The sequence below is a fragment of the Propithecus coquereli genome, unplaced genomic scaffold, assembly GCF_000956105.1.
Source record: "Propithecus coquereli isolate 6110/MARCELLA unplaced genomic scaffold, Pcoq_1.0 Scaffold104, whole genome shotgun sequence".
Taxonomy (NCBI): domain Eukaryota; kingdom Metazoa; phylum Chordata; class Mammalia; order Primates; family Indriidae; genus Propithecus; species Propithecus coquereli.
Window position 1 is genome coordinate 3,863,905 of NW_012134303.1, and position 19,203 is coordinate 3,883,107.

General features: G+C 34.3%; 1 protein-coding gene across 1 annotated transcript in view; it reads left to right on the forward strand.

Moving 5' to 3' along the window:
- The first annotated feature begins 2,656 nt into the window (after positions 1 to 2,656).
- LOC105810790 (chromosome unknown open reading frame, human CXorf57) overlaps positions 2,657 to 19,203 on the forward strand; it is a 55,692-nt gene continuing 39,145 nt past the window's right edge. The window contains 3 exon segments of the mRNA XM_012644825.1: positions 2,657 to 3,322; positions 11,445 to 11,587; positions 14,351 to 14,543. Of these exon segments, the coding sequence (XP_012500279.1) occupies positions 2,680 to 3,322; positions 11,445 to 11,587; positions 14,351 to 14,543 (979 nt within the window). The 5' untranslated portion in view covers positions 2,657 to 2,679.

Below are 19,203 nucleotides of genomic sequence, written 5' to 3' on the forward strand. Positions count from 1 at the left end.
GGTGTGACTACTATTCAAGTAGACACCTTAATTCTTGGGGAGATACACACTACCAGCAGATTGTCAGTAGAATGATACAAAAGACTCCAAGCATGTACCCATAGTCATTGTACATGTTCACTGTGAGTAGTAATGTAAAAACAAACATGAGTGCCATTTCTTCATTATCCAACTACTAACTACCACTGCTAATATCCATCTTTCATGAATTAGCTGCAAGGACACAGAAAGTGATGATACAATACTATTATGCATAAATTTCACTGAGTGTATAGTTTAGGGGGTGCTGATGGAGCAGATTTGAAAGATTTCAAACAAGTTCTTCTTGGCTAAACAATAGAGATGGTTGATATTTAATGATTCCTACAGCAAATCCAATAAAAATCCATAATTTCATTTATTCATTCAACAATTACTATTGAACACCTACTATATACTAGATACTGATTTTGCCACTGGAGATTCAGCAGTGAACATAACAAAGTACCTGCACTCAAGGAACTTATTTTACGTTTTGTAAGTTTGAATTTTTGTATATTATATTTGTTTGTTTATGGAAAACCATACTTGTATATTCCCTTTGGTAGAGAGTCAGTGGGAATTATGTTTCACTTATTTAAAATATTTGAGTGTCTTTTATGCATAGCAGTAGTGAAAAAATTGTAGGAAACAAAAAAGAACAAATCAGTTTCTGCTCTCAAAAGTTTTACAATCTAGTTAAATCTGATCTTAATCAGATGTCCCAATTGGGTGCAATTTTGCCCCTCAGGGACATTTGACAATGTCTGGAAGATATTTTTGTTTGTTGGAACTGGAGGGGGAGGTGCTACAGGCATCTAGTGGCTAGAGACCACAGATGCTGCTAAATATCCTACAGTGCAACAAATAATTTTTTGGCCTAAAATATCAAGAGTGCCCAGTTTGAGAAACTCTGAGTTAGAGAGACAGGATGTATACATTAAAAGTTTTTATTAATTGCAAGGTATTAGATGATAAATGTTAAATGAGCGATACATACAAGGTGATACAAAGAACAGAAAGATTCTTCTAGACTGACTTGGTTAGGGGAGGCATCATAAAGGAAGTGGAGCTCAAGCTGAAGCAGCATGTCACTCCTTTCCTCAAAATAGAAGAAACCCTGCTACCTCTCTGACCTCATCTTCTACCACTCTCTCCCTCACTCCTCCACTGCGGCTGACTGGCTTTTGCATTTCCTTGAAAATATCAGATATGCTCTCATGGAATCTACTCGTGCTGTTCTCTCTATTTCAAGTATCATTCCCCCAGATATCCACATAGCTCACTTCCTCACTCTCTGCACATCTCTACTCTATTCAATCTCTTACTGGAGAGCCCTTCCCTAATCATACTCTACAAAATATTCATTCCTGCCCCTTCCACTCCTTTTTTCCTTACTATGTTTTTGGGTCTCCATAGCAAGACTGTACCTCGTCCAGACCAGACACTCAAGAAATATGTGTAGAATGAGTGAATTAGTTAAGTATTAATAATCGCAGGGTTCTTTAGCCCAAACAATGAGAAGAAACTTGACTCAAAGAACCTGACTACAGTTATTCCCAGTGGTCTAAAACAGTGCCTGCTTCATAGTAGGGACTTCATAGATAGTGAATAAAAAATAAAATAGAGAGCCAAGGGGAATTAATATTTTAAAAATTAGCTCATTTATCATTTTCAAAAGTATTCTTAGGATAATTACTACATTCTGTATATACTAGCACATCTGGGTACATCTAGTAAATATTTATCCTTAATTTTTACTATTCTTATCAGCCTTTTCACTTTACATTCATTCCTGATACATGCCTTGTAGTAAAGAAATGCGGTTTCTGAAATTCTATATCCTAGCTGTATGTTAAGCCAGGAATTATATATATATATATATATATATATATATATAAACGTGCATTTTAAGAAGTCTAATCTAAAGACAGCTCTTAACCAAGCCAATTCTGCAATTTTCTATATTCATTTGCACTTAATCACTAATTCACCCACCCTGCACTCAGGGAGCCACTACAGACAATTATGCTAATGCTAATAGCAATAGCAGCGAACGTTTATTGAGGACTTTTTGTGCCAGGGACTGTCCTGAAGGCTGTGCATACATTATCTGGTTTTGTTCATGCTACAGGAGACCCATGTAATCACATTAATGTATATTAACCAACTCTAAATTACTTTCTGTTGTTGGCCCAAGGCCCAAATCCCCAAACCCCTCAGCTATGACTCCCTACACCCTGCTTCCTGTCACTTTCCCTTTTCCATTGCCTCTCGGCATCCTCCTTCAAAGAGAGCCGGGAACGCTCCTCCCCCAGCTTTGGCAACCGTGACGACCACCGCTTCCCTCCTCCCCCTCCCGTGACAGCCCTCCCTCAGACGGCAATCCGGCTGGCACGAGATCCGACGACTTGCTACGTAACTGGCGCGTGTGCCTGCCTAGTAACAGTGCCTTGGCGTCTGCCGCGCGCCAAGTGAGGGGCGGGAGATCTGGGCTGCGCACGCGCAATACCCTGGCAGTCTCGCTACGGGGCGGAGCCTTTCTGGTCAGCAGGGGCAGAGTAGAGATCGTCGCCAAAGCGCGCGGTTTATTTTCTCTCAGCTTCGCGCGGAGCAGAGTAGCTTTTTTGAGTGAGGAGGGTACGTAGCAGTTATCCAACAATGTCTGGTGAGTCAGGCCAGCCGCAGGCTGGTCCCTCACGTGCTGGGCTAGATTTGCCGAACCTTGAGAGAAATCGGGCTGGGGTCCCGGGAGGGGTGATCCGAAGGGCTGGTGCCCAAGCGCCCAGATCCTGGATCCAGAAGGTTCTTGAGCAGATAATCGGCTCACCTCGCCAGTGGGTTACCCCCTCAGAGGTAGTGCCTGTCTTTGTGCTAGCCGTCCAGAGATACCTGTTAGAGGATGAGCCACGGGACACGGTGCCCAAGCCTCCTCTTTACTGCTATGATGTGACGATCTCGGACGGGGTGTACCGGGAGAAGTGCTACCTGGACCCCAGCTTAAACTTTCTCGTACATCAAAATATTCTTAAAGTTGGCATAGAAATGAGAATTTGCAGAGTCTCGTGTCTTTACAACGAGAAAAGGTTAGGCCAGGGGATCCTGTGCATAGATAATGTCCGATGTGGGGATACCTCAGACGCGATTTCTGTAGAAACTCCCTTCAGAAATAGAGCGCACGGGGAGAAACCAGAGAGGCCTTTAAGGGGCGGGAAAAGTCATTACCTGGCGCTGTGGAACAACGAAGATCCATATGGAGATATCTGGTTAACCGACAAGCAACCCGAGGAACACAATTTTAGCGGTAAGTATTTGGAGGGGACGACAGAGGGCTTGTATAAAATCATTTTCAGGAGCTCGTTTTAACGGGAAAGGAAAGGAGATGCTTTTGTATTGTTAACTACAAGCCAGGAGAGGTAGCGGACAAGTTTTCTCGAATGACCGAAGGACAGGACGCCGGCTTAGTGAAATTTGCACGGCCGCGTGTCTTGGTGTGTTTGCAAAAGCGGCCGATTCAGGAAGTGTCTGACTGTATCTTCAGTTCGGTCTGGCAAACTTACTGCTCTGGAATTCAGTATTCCTCAGGCGTTCGTTATACGTTCGACTACGGTGGGATTAATCTTAATTTCGTTCCCATGCCAGTTGAGGAAATAGTCCGTTGTGTCGGTTGAAGAGCTTATAGATTTGAATTTAGCATAAGAGTTGTAAAAATGTGCGAGTTTACATGTTCACTCAAAAAGGATGTTCCGTGATGTATTCCTCCATAATTAACATTGATCAAAATGCCACTTTTATGTCTTTGAGTGTTGTAGTTATATAAATATCACTTTTTGAATATGTGATTTTGTGGGAAGGCGTGGAATTCTCGTCTTCGTGTTTCTTATTGCTTTCCACGGGCGGTACTGATCTGAGAAGTTCAGTTTTTGTGTATCTATCAGAAGTAGGAAGTTAACCTGCAAATGCTAGCTCGTCATCAGCAACTGCTCTAAAGTGTGTTTTTTCTGTGAAAGACGGAATTAAGGGGAATGATAGTACTATAGGCATGAACACGTATGGAATGGGGAATGAGTAAAATGCAAAAAATAAAAGGGAAAGTACTGGAAGGAGAAAGATTATAATTTTCTACATCTACTGCTTTTCAGTCCTTTTCTTTATGTTGTCACAATACTAAATCGTAGATAATCTAACTCTGACGTGTAAGAGCAACAAATTTGAAAGTGAAGATAACTGGCTCAAAAATATGCAATTATAGTCATATCTAGTCATAAGGAAAAAAAGATGTAGAAATGTGTAGCCAAGGATGTTTTAAATAACTGAATTTTACAAGCAAAATAGTTATTTCTGGGATGAAATAATGGAATAATTTTATCTCGAGCATGGAATAAGACAGCAGTGCTGTATTACTATAAATACTGATCATTTCTGTTTTAGAACTGAATATGTAAATGAAAAATCAGTGCCCTAAAAGAAGAATTAAGAAGGGGATAATACTTTGTAAAAGTATATTTTCGTTGTGTTCTATGAAAGTAATATCTATTCATTTATAAAAACCATTCTTTTACTACAAAAGCCAATATCCATGTGCCATAAAAAGATCCAAACTGTGTATTTGAAAGAATATATATTGTGTTAAAAGTGTAAGACCCAAGTATAGTAAAACGTCGGTGGTAAAATCTAGGAAGTGGGTACATTGATATTTACTGTAAAATTCTTTCAGGTTTGCTGGATGTTTGAAATTGTTAATAATAAAATATTGGAGTGGAGCAAAAGACCTCTTTCACCTTCCCTCATGCCTTCAACTTTCCTTTCAAAATTCCAAATTGTCAGCGATTTGGTGTGTGTCTTTGAAAAAAATGAGTTATATGGCATTGTGTAATTTACTGTTTCCATTAAACATATCTGAAGCATCTTTTATGTAACTGTATGTAACTATAACACACTTTTATGTGTAATTGTACATAAAATATTCCATAGTATGGATGTGACTATAATTTGTGTAATCATACCCAGGTGAATGAGTAATTTGTAGTTTTAGGCAGTCATTAATTTTTCAATATTAAATACAGTGCTAAACATCATTAGGATGTACACATATTTTTGTTCACTTCGTTCAAGTATTTCTGGTGAATGGATTCCTAGAAATGAAATTGCTGGCTTAAAGGTTATTTGAATTTTTTAATTAGTGGATATTGACAAATCATCTTCTGAAAAAATTGTCCTAATTTATGTTCATGAACATATATATCACAGTGTCCATGTCCCGATATCTTACTATTTTAAATTACATCTTTTGACTTTTTCTAGTTAATTTATAGGATTTCTTTGCCAATGGGTATTACATTTTTGTCTGCTATATGCTGCAGATTATTTTCTTGCATTTGGTTCCTTTTCCCTTAACTTTGTTTATGGTATATTTTTGTGTCTTTGAAACTTGTTATTAAGGTTTACCTTGTACACAGTAAAGTAAAAAGATCTTAAAAATACAGTTTGATAAATTTTTACATATATATTCACACCTGTGTAACCACCCCTGCAACAAGATATAGCACATTTCAATCACCCCAAAGGACTCCTTCATGCCTCCTCGCAGTCAGCACCCTACCCAAAAGGACACACATATTGTGACCTCAGGGATGACTAAAGTGGAAGTTAGATCATGTCACTCTCCTGCCTAAATCTCTCCAGTGGCTCCCCATTGCATTTAAACAGCAAGCCATAGGTCCACAAGACCCTGCAGCAGAGGTTGGCAAGCTTTTTGTAAAGAACCAAATAGTAAATCTTTTTGTCTGTGTGGGACATACAATCTCTGTCACAATTATTGAGTTTTGCTATTGTATAGGGAAAGCAACCATAGACAATATGTAAATGAATGAGTCTGACTGTGTTCCAGTAGAACTTTATTTACCACAAAACAGGCAACAGGCTGGATTTGGCTTATGAATCATAATTTGCTGACCCCTGCCCTATAGAATCCCTTACTCACTTCTATAACCTCATCTCCAGCCCTTCTCTTCTACCATTTTATTCTAGCAATCCCAGCCTTCTTTTTGATCCTCAAACCTCAGGAAAAACCTGAGGGTTTTTCCTGCCTCAGGTACTTTGCACCTGCTTTTCCCTCTTTTTGGATAGTTTCTTCCCATCCTTGGGTTCCAGCCCAAATATATAAAACATATTAGAAAGGGCTATTTAAATAAGTATTCCCTCCCCATTTATTCCTATTATATCACCCTGCAAATGCCCTTCATGGAATCATAACACTTTGAAATTATTTTATTTGGTTGTTTTTTTTTTTCTCCCCCTACCTGTTTTATAAATAAGATCCATGACTTTTTTTCACTGCTGTGGGCCATATCCCCTATAGCCAGAACAATGCCCGGCACATAGTAGGCATTCAGTATAAGTGTTGTATAAAGGAATAAATGAAATAAACTGATGGATTTTCTAATGTTCAACCACTTTTGAATCCCCATTTGGTCAAGGTTATTATTTTTACATCTGTATATTTAAGTGAATTTGGTCCATAGGTTTCATTTTGGGTTTTTTTTTTGGGGGGGGGATACCTTTTCAGTGCTATTTTAATATCAGGTTAATATTAACCTATTAAAATGAATTGGGAAGCTTGCCTGTTTTTCTGTGCTTTCAGATATTTTATGCTCATTTAAAGTTTGATAGAATTTACCTCTAAAACTATCTGAACCTGATATCTTGGGCTGGGATTGGGGGATGGTGATAATAACTCCTTTGCAATTTCTTTGTAGAGAAAGTGATCAAACCAATAATGCTGCTTCTTGAGTCCTTTTTTTGACAGTTGATATTTCACTAGGAAATCTCATTTCACTTGTATCTCAAAGTTGCATATAGTAGTCTATATTTTTAATGTCTTGTCAGTTATGTCTACTTTCATGGTCTTAATGTTTGTGTGTTCACCTTTCCTCATGATCAGCCTCGCCAGAGGTTTGTCTGTTTTATTGTTATTTTATAAAAGACTCTTGGCTTTACTAATAACAAAATCTGTAGTGAGGAGATGTTTTCTACTTAATATCTGCTATCATCTTTAATTCCATATATGTACTTCCTTTGTTCATATTTTTCTTGTACTACTTTCTTCAGTTGAATGCTTCATTCATTTATTTACTTCTGTATTGCTTCCAAAAACTTTTAAAATTCTGAAATCTCCCATGGGTACTGACTGCTGTAGCTGCACCCCCGAAGTTTTTAAGTGTAGAGATTTTATTATTATTCATTACTCAAATTTTTTTATTTTAAATTGGAGTTTCTCTTTAACCTCCAAAAATTTAGAAAAAGCTTATTTATTAGATCTAAAGTTCCTTATTATACCAGGTTTTTAAAATTTAATTCAAATATTCTATATTCTTATTTTTAATCTGCCCATTTCTCTGAAAGGAATATTGACTTTTCTCTATGATGATAGTTTTATCCAATTCTCCTTATATTTCTAAAAATTTTTGCTTTAGATGTTGCTATAATGTGTAAAATTTCATAACTGATTAATATTTTGGTGGGTTTTACCCTTTATCAATATGAGGTTTGCTTCTTTGTCCCTTTTTGCCTTGAATTCTATTTTATCAGATGGTAATGTTTATCACTTCTGTCTTTTTGGTAGCACTTAGGGCAGTGGTTCTCAAGAGTGAGTGAGTGTGCATAACACCTCAGGAGCATTTTAAAATACACATTGCTGAGTACCTGCTCCAGTTTCTGATTCATTAGGTCTGGGGCAGGGCCCTAGAGTTTGCATCACTAACAAGTTCAATGGCGGTGATGATGCTGCTGATGCAAAGACCACACTTTGAGAACCACTAGCCTAGTGTATCTTTGTCCATCCCTTTGTTTCCATTTTGTCATAGGTTTTTCTTTTTTAAGAAGCATATAGCTAAGATTCTGCTTTTTTGATCCAAACCAATTCTTTTTACGAGATGAATTTAATTCAGTTAAATTTAATGTGATTAATAATGTTTGTACTTGTTGCTGAAATCCTGCTTTATGTTTACTAGATGCCATCCTTTATTTTCTGACTCTCACAGGATTAAACTATTTTTTTTCTTCTAGTAGTTTGGAAGTTATACATTATGTTTGTATTATTCTAGTGGTTACTCTTAATGTTTTAACAGAATTATTTTTTTTATTTCAGCATATTATGGGGGTACAAATGTTTAGGTTACGTATATTGCCCTTGCCACCCCCCCAAGTCAGAGCTTCAAGCGTGTCCATCCCCTAGACAGTACACATCGCACTCATTATGTATTAACAGAATTATTTGAACTTACATGTCTGTGTCAGTCTCCAGAATTATTCAGAATTTATAATATCCCCCTACTGAACTATAGAATATGTTTAGGACTCTACTTGGTCATGGCATGGTTGTCTCTTGGCATGCTACTGTATTAGATTTGAAAGTATTTGATTTAGGATTTTTGCCATCATAAATGATTCGCGTTTATAGTTTTCTCTTTTGTACTATTTCTCTTGGGATTTTTCAGGATTATTCTAAGTTTATAAAGTCAATTGGTATAATTTATATATTTTACTGGGCTCTGGGAAAATTTGTAGCTCAGGGAAAGAGCTATTCTTTGAAAGTTGTTAGAATTTTCTTGTAAAACAATGTGAACCTGCTACCATTTTTGGAGGCCATTATTTGTGAACTTTTTTCATTTTCTTCCATGGTTAAAGAACTATTCTGGTTTTCTTCTGCTTCTTAAGGCAACACTGGTAACTTATATTTTCCTAGAAGATTATTTCACTGATATTTTCAAGTTTATTGATGTAGAATAATACATAATAATCTTTTAACAGTTTTTCTTTGTGTATAGTTGATCACATTCTGAATATTACATTTTTATTTTCTTTTTTCATGATTGGACTTGCCAAAGGCTTACCTTTTCATTAATTTTTCCAAAGAATTGGATTTATTGGTGCTACTGGGATCTTTTATTGTGGTATAGTGTTTTCTAATTCATTATTTTCAGCTTTTGTCTTTATACCTTCTGCATTCCTTAGATTTATTCTTTTGCAACAGTTTTTAAGGTATGGTCCAGGGACCTCTGGTGGTGTCTCCAAGACATATTCGGGATATTCATGAGGTCAAAACTATTTTCATATGAAAGAGAGGGTTTTAAAAGAAGCTACTGAGTATGCATGATGATAAAATAGAAAAAGGACCTTTTGCTTTAGATTTTTCCCTAATGATTTCACAATCTCTTCGTGATAATTTCTGTGCAGAAAATATGTGATTGGGCTTCTAAGAAAATTAGTATGCTCACTTTAAACTTTATTTGTAAAGTGTATCAGAGTTTTATTTATTAAGTGGTTTATATACACATTTTAATTGGATTAATAAAGGAACCTCTAACATAAATAAATGCAACAATATAAAAATTAAACTTATGTTTAAACAGAAAAAAAAACTATTTTCACAATATTAAGGCTTTACTTACCTTTTTCACTCTTTCTCTGACAAGTGTACAATGAAGTTTTCCAGACACTGCATGACATGTGACATTGAAACAGACTGGATGCCAAAGAAGATATGAGTATCTAGCTATCTTTTATTAAGCTAGATACTAAAGAGATTTGCAGAAATGTAAAACAATACCGCTTTTCTCACTAAATTTCTTTTGTTTTGGAAAATATAGTAATCTTTCCAAAAATATATTTATAATTATGTGTATTAGTTTATCGTTATTTTTAAATGAGTTGATAATTTTTAAAAAATTAGTTTATTTTGTAATACAGTAAATATTGATAGACATAACCCACATAAACAAAAGCTCTTCAAGATCCTCAATTTTTGACAATGTAAATGGGTCCTGTGACCAAAAATTTGAGAATCACTGTTCCATTGCTTACCTTCTAGCTTTTTGTATTAAATATCCAGTTTATTTATTTTCATTCTTTTTAAATAATGAACACATTTATTGCTATAAATTTACACATATTTCTCATTGTCTATAAATAGCCTGTAGTTCTTTTGAATTTGAGCAATATATGTGTGTTCTATGAAGTTTGCGAGTTAAAAATTCAAACTGGGAAAAATGTAAACCAGGCAGATGTATGATCACAGCTAACTCTCTGGACCTAATTATAGCAGAAATAGTAGCTCTTAGAAATCTGATTTTACAAAATCACGTAGCTCTTGAATTTATTCCAGCCAGTAAAGGAGGTGTATATGCCTTCATTGATCAAGAGTGTTCCATGTACATTCCAGATAATTCAAAGCTGATCGGAGATTTGTCTGACTATATTAAAAAGCAAATCACTTAATTACATCAGATCAAATATTAGGACCTGTCATCCTGAGCTAGTAATGTATTGGGAGGATCTAGAAGGAAAATTACACAGGCTGTCCTAATAATACTGAAAATTGTGTGCGGTTTTTATGGTAGAGGCGTAATTGTAAAATACCATTTAAGCTCTTATTAAAAAGAAATTACAAGTATGAGTTTTATGCAAAAATGTTGACTAGGTAAAACATGTAAACAAAGTTGGAAGTGGAGGGTGCCTTAGCAAAAGAAATATTGGAACTAATGCAAAGTCAGGTTCTAAAAGTTGGTACTGTGGGCTGTGAGAGAGCAAAATGTGGAGAGAAGTGCAGATGGAACCCCTCTTAATCCAAGGAAGAATAAAATCAGGAGTACAAATTAATCCTTTAAGATGATGAATAGCTGTTAAGCAGTTTTTACGATTGCCAGCAGGCTTGAAGATTAAAACATTTCAAAGTAAATTATATGGTATATGAGAAGATAGTAAGTCTCTGTAGAAAAATAAAGTGGGATGGGGGATCACTTTTCAATAGGGTGGTTAGGAATAACATCACTGAGAAAGTGACCTTTGAGGAAAACCTGAAGAGGGAGAAAGTAACCTGGCTATCTAAGGGAATGACATTCCGGACAGAGGGAACAGCAGATACAAAGGTCCATGTCTGGCATGTTTGGGAAAGATGGAACTTACACATACGAAACTGAGGTGAGGACAACACAAAAATGTATCATAAAACAATTCTATAAATTAAATATATAAGTGCTTAGTAGTGGGAAAATATTCCAAGACATTGAGTTTTTCCACAAAATGTTTTAAGGGAGGTGAGTTCAGATCCAAGTTTTCCAAGAAGTAATTACATGGTTTGGTAAAATGGAAGACATTCTAGATGAAACAGTGTGTTAGCTAATGTAGGTATTTACATAGGTAAATACCTATATTACCTAACCAGACACATAGTAAGTCCTTTATATATTTTAGTTGTCAGTATTAGAAATGGTATGTAGTTTAGGTGGGAGAAGTGTATAGAGTGATTTAGCTGGCAAGAAGGAGTTGCTTTGGGTATGATCTGGCTACCATTTATAACCATAAAATAGATCTTTGAAATTGCCATGACATGTTAAATAGTATTTTTACTCTTTTTTATATTTTAGATACCAAAATAATATCACTTTCTCGCCTTGAAATGACCTGGGCTAACAGAAGAAGTTTTCCTGCATTGCTTGTGAGGATCTTGCATAAATCAAAACTGCGATACTATGGGAAACCTGATAAAAAGATGATTGAACCGTACCAGGTACAAGTAATGATAAGATATTATATGTTAATTTAAAGTTATAGATTATAACTTACAGACATGACTTCATATTATGGTAACATATTTGTTTAAATACCATTTTATAAGGTCAATGTAATAATTTTTAAATGTACATAAATATATATTGCAAAGTATTTTCTACATGCTTTATTGTAGAAAAAGAAATCCTTTCTGTTTCGGTGCCCTTCAGTTCCCTGATCCAGCTGGTCTCCTTCACACCTTTTCCTTTATCTTCAACCTTTTCTTCTCAGCTATGCTTTCTGCACCAACACATAAACATACTATATTTTACATTTTAGAAAAAGAGAGAAAAGAAAAAAATTTCCGTTGACCTTATGATTCCTCTATTCCCTGTCTCCTTCTCTCGAAGAAAGCTTCTTGAAGAAGTATTTTACACTAGATGTTTTCACTTCCTTGCCTCCCACTTCTCAACACAATAAGTTTGGCTTTTTTCTTCGGCTCATTATTCACCAGTAACCTTCTGATTATCAAATCCATGTGACACTTTTCTATTATCTTGACTCTCTGTGCCATATAATGCTGATGAAATCTACTTTCTTCATATGTTTGTGTTCTGCTTTTGCTTAGTATTACACTGTATTTTCCCATGTTATCAAGAACTATTTTAGGTGTTTTATTAAGCCTTTATTGTAAAAGTTATACATGCTTATTATAGGGAATTTGGAAAATATAAAAAGCTGTATAAAGTACATAATATCACCTAACATCCTACCACTGAGAGAGAGCCACTGTTAACGTGGTATGTTTTATTCCCTTTCTTGTGTGTGTGTAAATCATATATATACACACATATATATGCATATCATGTATACACACATATCTATCGTATCTTATCTATTATATATATCACATATATGAACATATGTATTATATTTCATGTGACTATCTATGTCATATATCACATTAAATTATCTTACAAAATAAGAACCATATTGTGCATTCAATTTTGCATCATTTAATATTTTCTTAGGTATTTTCTCATATTGCTGAAAATTCTTCATAATTTTTCATAGTTATAGATTCTATCATGTGATATCATACATTATTCAGTCGTCCCTCTCTAGTTTTTTGCTTTTCTCATTATTGAGATACTTTCCTCCCTAGATTTTTGACTCTACTTGTTTCTTTGGCTTCCTACTCTTTGTGTCTCCATCATCTTGCCCCTGCTTACCTGTCCAGTCTCATCTTTTCCTGAACTCTCCATTCCTCATACTAACCAAATTGTCCTACCTAGAACTTCCTAAAACTAACCTATTGTTTTCTACCTTTCATGCCTCTGCTCATGTTGTTTCTTCTGCCTAGAATGCTCTTCATCTCAATTCTCATCAGATTAACAAAGCCACCTTTAAGATTCAGTTCAATGCTTACCTCTGCTTTAAGCCTTTCCATGTATAACCATATCCATAGTCACTAAGGAGAATCAACTATGTGCTACTCAGGACTCCATTATATACCCTAACATAGGTCTGTCAGAGCATGCATAACCCAGTTACACATATTTGTTACTACATTGGCTAACCTTACTCTACTATGAGCTCCCTGACTGTAGGGAAGCAGTATGTAATAGTGCTTAAGAGTGCATGGCTTGTAGTCAGATGAACTAAGTTCAGATCTCAGCTCTCTCTACCATTTCTTAGCTTTATGATGTAAGGAAAATTACTTATCCTTTTTAAGCCTCAGTTTACTCATCTGTAAAATGGGGATACTAATTGTACTTATCTTACAAGGTTGATATAAGGATCGAATTAATTAATACAAGTAAAGCATTTACCTATATTCCAGACACATAGTAAGTTCTATATATGTACATTAGCTATTATTATTAGGGATAGTTTGATTCATCTCTTCATCCCAGTGACTAACATAATGTTTGGAACATAATAGGGACTCAGTAAATGTTTAATGAATAAAGGAATGAACTACCCAAAATATATATTCATCAGTAAGAAAAAGGATCTGAGAATGTAGCATCAGCATTTAAGAAGAAACTAAAAGAGCTAGAGAACATTTTGAAGACTGCTTTTATGTACAACCAAAGTTGTCTATATTTTAAAACTGAGAAAAACTCCATAAAATACTTTCTGTTGCAACAGATTTCTTTATTTTAACTATGCCCAGACTCAGCAATAATGTATACCGGTGTTAACATACCCCTTCCTGCTAGCATAATTTCTCAAGTAGTATCTCACAAATAATTCCCATGTCATTTATACCAGAGTCACAGATATCACTATAAGTAAATTAATATAATCAGGGCATTGATGGCATTGTACTCAGTTGTATGTTTATCTAAAGTTCTCTAATATGAATATCAAGGCCCTCTAACAGATCAAGTAACCAAGAACGATGTCAAGATCTTCACTTAAAACCTTTAAAATGTGACTTGTCTCATTCATTTGACAAATGTATTGTGGGATTACTCTGTAAGGCAGCGTGCTAAACATTATGGAAGAACCAAATATAAATAAGATTTGACCTGTGTCCTCAGAGTCTACAATTACACAGTAAGTTAGTAGTAAATCTGGTTATGTCCATGAATCTGGTAGAAATCTCTCCTTTAGATCACCAATATCAGAGTTGACAACTGAATTATTACCCATAAAGAATTAAAATTTAAATGTCACTTTCTATCAGTCTAAATTATCACAGATAATATGCTGTATGTCATCTATATATAAAAAAGTGACAAATATGTATGTGCTTTTACCCTTTTTTTCCTAGACCTTTTTGGAAGTTGCTGACAGTTCAGGAACGGTGTCAGTGATTATGTGGAATGCCCTCTGTCCTGAATGGTATAAAAGTTTGCGGGTTGGTTTAGTTCTCCTGCTCCAAGATTATTCTGTTAAAAAGAGTTATCCATTCAGGATGCAGCCTATCCCTGTGGATCCAGAGATCAAACTAATTTCTACAATGGGTTAAGTATTCAATGAATTTGTTGTCTTATGGCTGTTTTTGTTTATATAAATTTACAAAGTACCGGATCAGGCAAAGGACCATAAAAATTATTAAAGATGTTAAAGCCTGACAAACCTTTAAATTCCTTTATCAATAAAATTTTCAGGCAATCATATAACTTAATAAATATACCTATTTATTAAGAAAAATCATCTCAGATACTTATCATTGATTAAAGAATGAGCTCTCATTGGGATATACTTATTTTTATATTTTTTGTCATATAATATTAAGTTAATAATAAATATATTTTGCTGTAACTACTAGGTACTATCTTGAAAGTGCTTTTGTTAACTTTTATTTTGAAATAATTTTAAGCTCAACATAAAAGTTGAAAGAATAGCGTAAAGAACTCCCATACACCCTTCACCCTTATTCAACAATTGCTAACATTTACCTTTGCTTTATCATTCTCTCTCACTATATATATACACACACACACATATATAGATACATATACATATATATCTATATAAACATACATATATATATATTTCCCTCTGAACCACTAGAGAGAAAATGACATCTACATCACATCTACATCTAAAAGCAACCATTTAATATATTAATTTTAATGCTCCTGAAATATCTGGGATGTCAAAATGTCAAACCTTTGATTTCAATACTGATTAGGAAAAGCCCTTTCAAGATTGCAGCAATGGGTAAAATTGGAATATTGACTACAGGTTTGTTAGATATTAGTACTATATCAATTTAAAATTTCCTGATTTAGGTAATTATACTGTGATTATATAATAGAATGTTCTTGTTATTAGAAAATATATACCAAAATATTATTGAAGTGTTTAAGGGTAAGAGGGTATATATGGCTGCTATTTTTCAGAATTATAGATTACATCACTTAACAAGTTTAGGTATTGTTTTTGGCTTATAATAGTTTTTTTTTTAATTCTGAACCTGAATTTCAACGTATTCTAAATTACCCAGCTAATCCGTTGAGTTTAATTACTTAAAGAATATTCAGATAAATGTAGCAGTTGTTTGTTGTCTTCTTAAACGTGTATTTATTTAGGAAAACCTCATATGATTCTTTATTATAATCTTAAGCATTTTGCAGGCATTGATCAGATCTTTCTAGATGAAGAATTCATTACCTAAATAGTTGCGTACACTTAGCCTATTATCTCATTAGTCTTTGCTGTAGAAAGGTGAGAAACCGATAGAGATATTGTGACTTACTTGAGAAGGCACAGTAAAAGTTGACAAGAGAAAGCTAATTCACAACATGTATTATTATGTCTACCAAATTATAAATTATATTCCACGACCAAGTATATCCAGGTGACAAAATTCTTTAGTAAAAATTAAGATAGTCTTTGTCAATAACAGATGAGGTAAGTCACTTTATTGATGACAAATACTAAATCACTGGCATAGTGGAAATAAAAATCTGGTTTTCCTGATACCTAGCCTAATGTTCTTTCTACTAGATACAATGTTTTCTGGTGTAAAGAGAGTTAATATAAATCATAATTTTTACATGGCTGTGGATAAATCTAGAAATGTATCTGGTACTAATAGCTGCTTCTAAGCCTTAAAAACATATGAAAAGTAGGACCATAGATAGCATGTAATCAGTAGATAAACAACCACTAAAAAAATTAACACTGAAGCTGAACCAAACACTATGCTACCTCTGTTACATAGAATCATAGGGCAAGATTTTCATACTGGAAATTCTCTAAGATAAGAAAAATCATTTATGCTTTCAAGTAAGTAATTACAGGTACAGAAATTATTTTTTTAAATGATAGCCTTGATAAGAATATATTTAAAATGTGCCTTTTAGTCTTTAAAGCATTTTTACTTCTCATTAACATTAGCAGCAGTCTCTATTTTCTCCCTTATGTCTTGATAAGTAACAGGATTTTTTCCCTCTTTTTCAGGGGCCAACAAACTATTTCTATTTCTATAATAAAGGGCCAGATAGTAAATATTTTAGCCTTTACAGTCCATGTAGTCTCTGTTGCAACTACTCAGCTTTGCCTTTGTAGAATAAAGGCAACCATATATAATATGTAAATGAATGGGTATGGCTATGTTCAATAAAATTTTATTTACAAACACAGGCAGCCACCTACATGTATAAGTAGATCTCAACTCTGGCTCGACATTAGAATCACTTGGGGAGCTTTAAAGAGCCACTGATGCCCCACTCTCAGTGATTCTGATTTAAGTACTCTGAGAAGGGGACCAAGGCATGGCTTTAAAACTCCTCAACTGATTCTAAGGTACAGCCAGGGTTAAAAACTATGGATTTATGATCTTTAAAAATTACCTATCTCAAATTGATGAGTGATATTTTTCCTAGATTTTTTTATTTATTTTTAAGTGAAAATAGTAACTGTATATTTTTTTATACAATCCAATATGATGTTTCAATTTTTGTATACTTTGTAGGAAGATTCAATCAAGGTAATTAACATATCCATCATCTCACCAACTTATCATTTTTTTGTAGTGAGAACGTTAAAATTTTATTCATTTAGCAATTTTGAAATAGACATTATTATTAACTGTGGTCAACATGCAATGCAATAGATGCTTAAAACATATTCCTTCACTCTAACTGAAACTTTGTACCCTTTCGTCAATATCTTCCCTTTATCCATCCCTCCTCCCCAGGCTGTGGTAACCACCTTTCTACTCTCTGTTGCTTTGAGATCGACTTTTTTAGATTCCTGGAGGACGTTATGCTAAACAAAATAAGGCAGGCACAGAAAGACAAATACTATATGATCTCACTTATATGTGAAATCTAAAAGATTCCTGGAGGACATTACGCTAAATGAAATAAGGCAGGCACAGAAAGACAAATACTGTATGATCTCACTTATATGTGGAATCTAAAAAAGTCGATCTCATAGAAACAGCGTGTAGAAAGGGGATTAATGATGTTTCAAAGGGAAACCAAGGCAGTTCCGTAAATCATGCTAGGCACAGGAGATACAAAGATAAATAATATACAGTTCTACCCTTAAAAAATAATCTAATGGGGTGGCAGATTTATAAGATAAACAAATTACAGTAAAATGAAAGACGAATGACAATAAACGGTAAAAAATGTGATAGACGAAAGGGGAGAGGAAATGAATCAAAATGTATTCGAGGAAAGAATGGACAGGAAAGTAGGAGAATGGGTTGGATAGGTGAAAATGTTAAGCAGGGATTAGGAAAAATAACAGTGTAGTTTAAACATTATAAGCAGTATAAATGAGGAAGAGTGTGTGGTGGGAGGAGAGTAGGTCAGTAAGGGAATAAGAATTTGGTCACAAATTGGACGTGGAACATGTTCCAAATCAACGTCTTCTACGTGTTGATGTTGGAAGACAAACAATTGGGGTCATTTATCTTGGTTTATTTTTCATATTTACACATATAGTTCCAAGTTAAGAGAAAATAAGATGTAATTTTTTAAAAGATTGAATAAATCAAAACCTATAAAGATGAAAATTCTATTGTAAAACAAAAAATATATTATTTGCTGGTAATGTATAATTTTGTATATTACCATTTTGTATATGATTCTATCTACCTTTTCAAAATAGTATTTGGCTGGCATACCCAAATAATAAACTTTTTAAAATTTTGAGATTTTCAGACTGTATTGCATAATACATATTGAGATGATTGCATCAAGTGTTTTTGGTTTGGGGGGAGGGGCTATTTAGTTAATTAGGAATCCTAGAATTTTAGAGCTAGAAGGGATCTTGAATATAATCAGGTGGTACTATGACTATGAAAGTGCTTTATAAAATGCAGACAATTTTCTAGGTGCAGGTAATATCATGTAATACAAACTTCCCTTGCCTATGATAAAGTGGATTTTTCCAGTCGCATGACTAGTGATAGGCAGAACTAGAAATCAAATATCTTCATGCTGGTTTAAGCTTTGTTTGCTACACAACAAATTGTTAGAAAAATATAACTTACTGGCATAAAAAGAACTAGCAAGTCCAAATAGCTATATAGCTATTAAAAGAATTGAATCAGAGGTTTAAAATTTTCCCACAAAGAATATATCAGGCATACATCGTATTACAGCAAATTGTACCAAACATTCAAGGAAGATACCATTCCAAAACTATTCCAGAGAATAGACTAAGAGAGCGTATCCTCTAACTCGTTCTTTGCTACCAATATAACCTTGATAATCAAAACCAAACAAGAATAGCATGAAAGAGGAAAATTATAGGCTAGCTTCGGCCATGAACATATATATAGATATTCTTAATAGAATATTAACAAACTGAATTCAATTATATGTAAAAAAAAAAAAAAAAAGATCAGGCACTGTGACTAATTTTTTCCCAGCAATGCAAAATTAGTTTTTTTTTTTTTTTACTATGTAGAGCAATCAAGGTTAGTTTTACGTATGAAAATCTATGTATCACTCACCACATTAACAAAGAAAATAATGATCATTCTCATATATACACAAAATGTTTGTTTAAATTTTATACCTGTCTTTGGCCATACCAGCATGAACTGCCCATCTCACCCACCCTGCCCTTTGGAAGCTAAGCAGGATTGGGTAGTCAGTACTTGGATGGGAGACCACCTGTAAATACCAGGTGCTATAGGCTTAAAAAAATTTA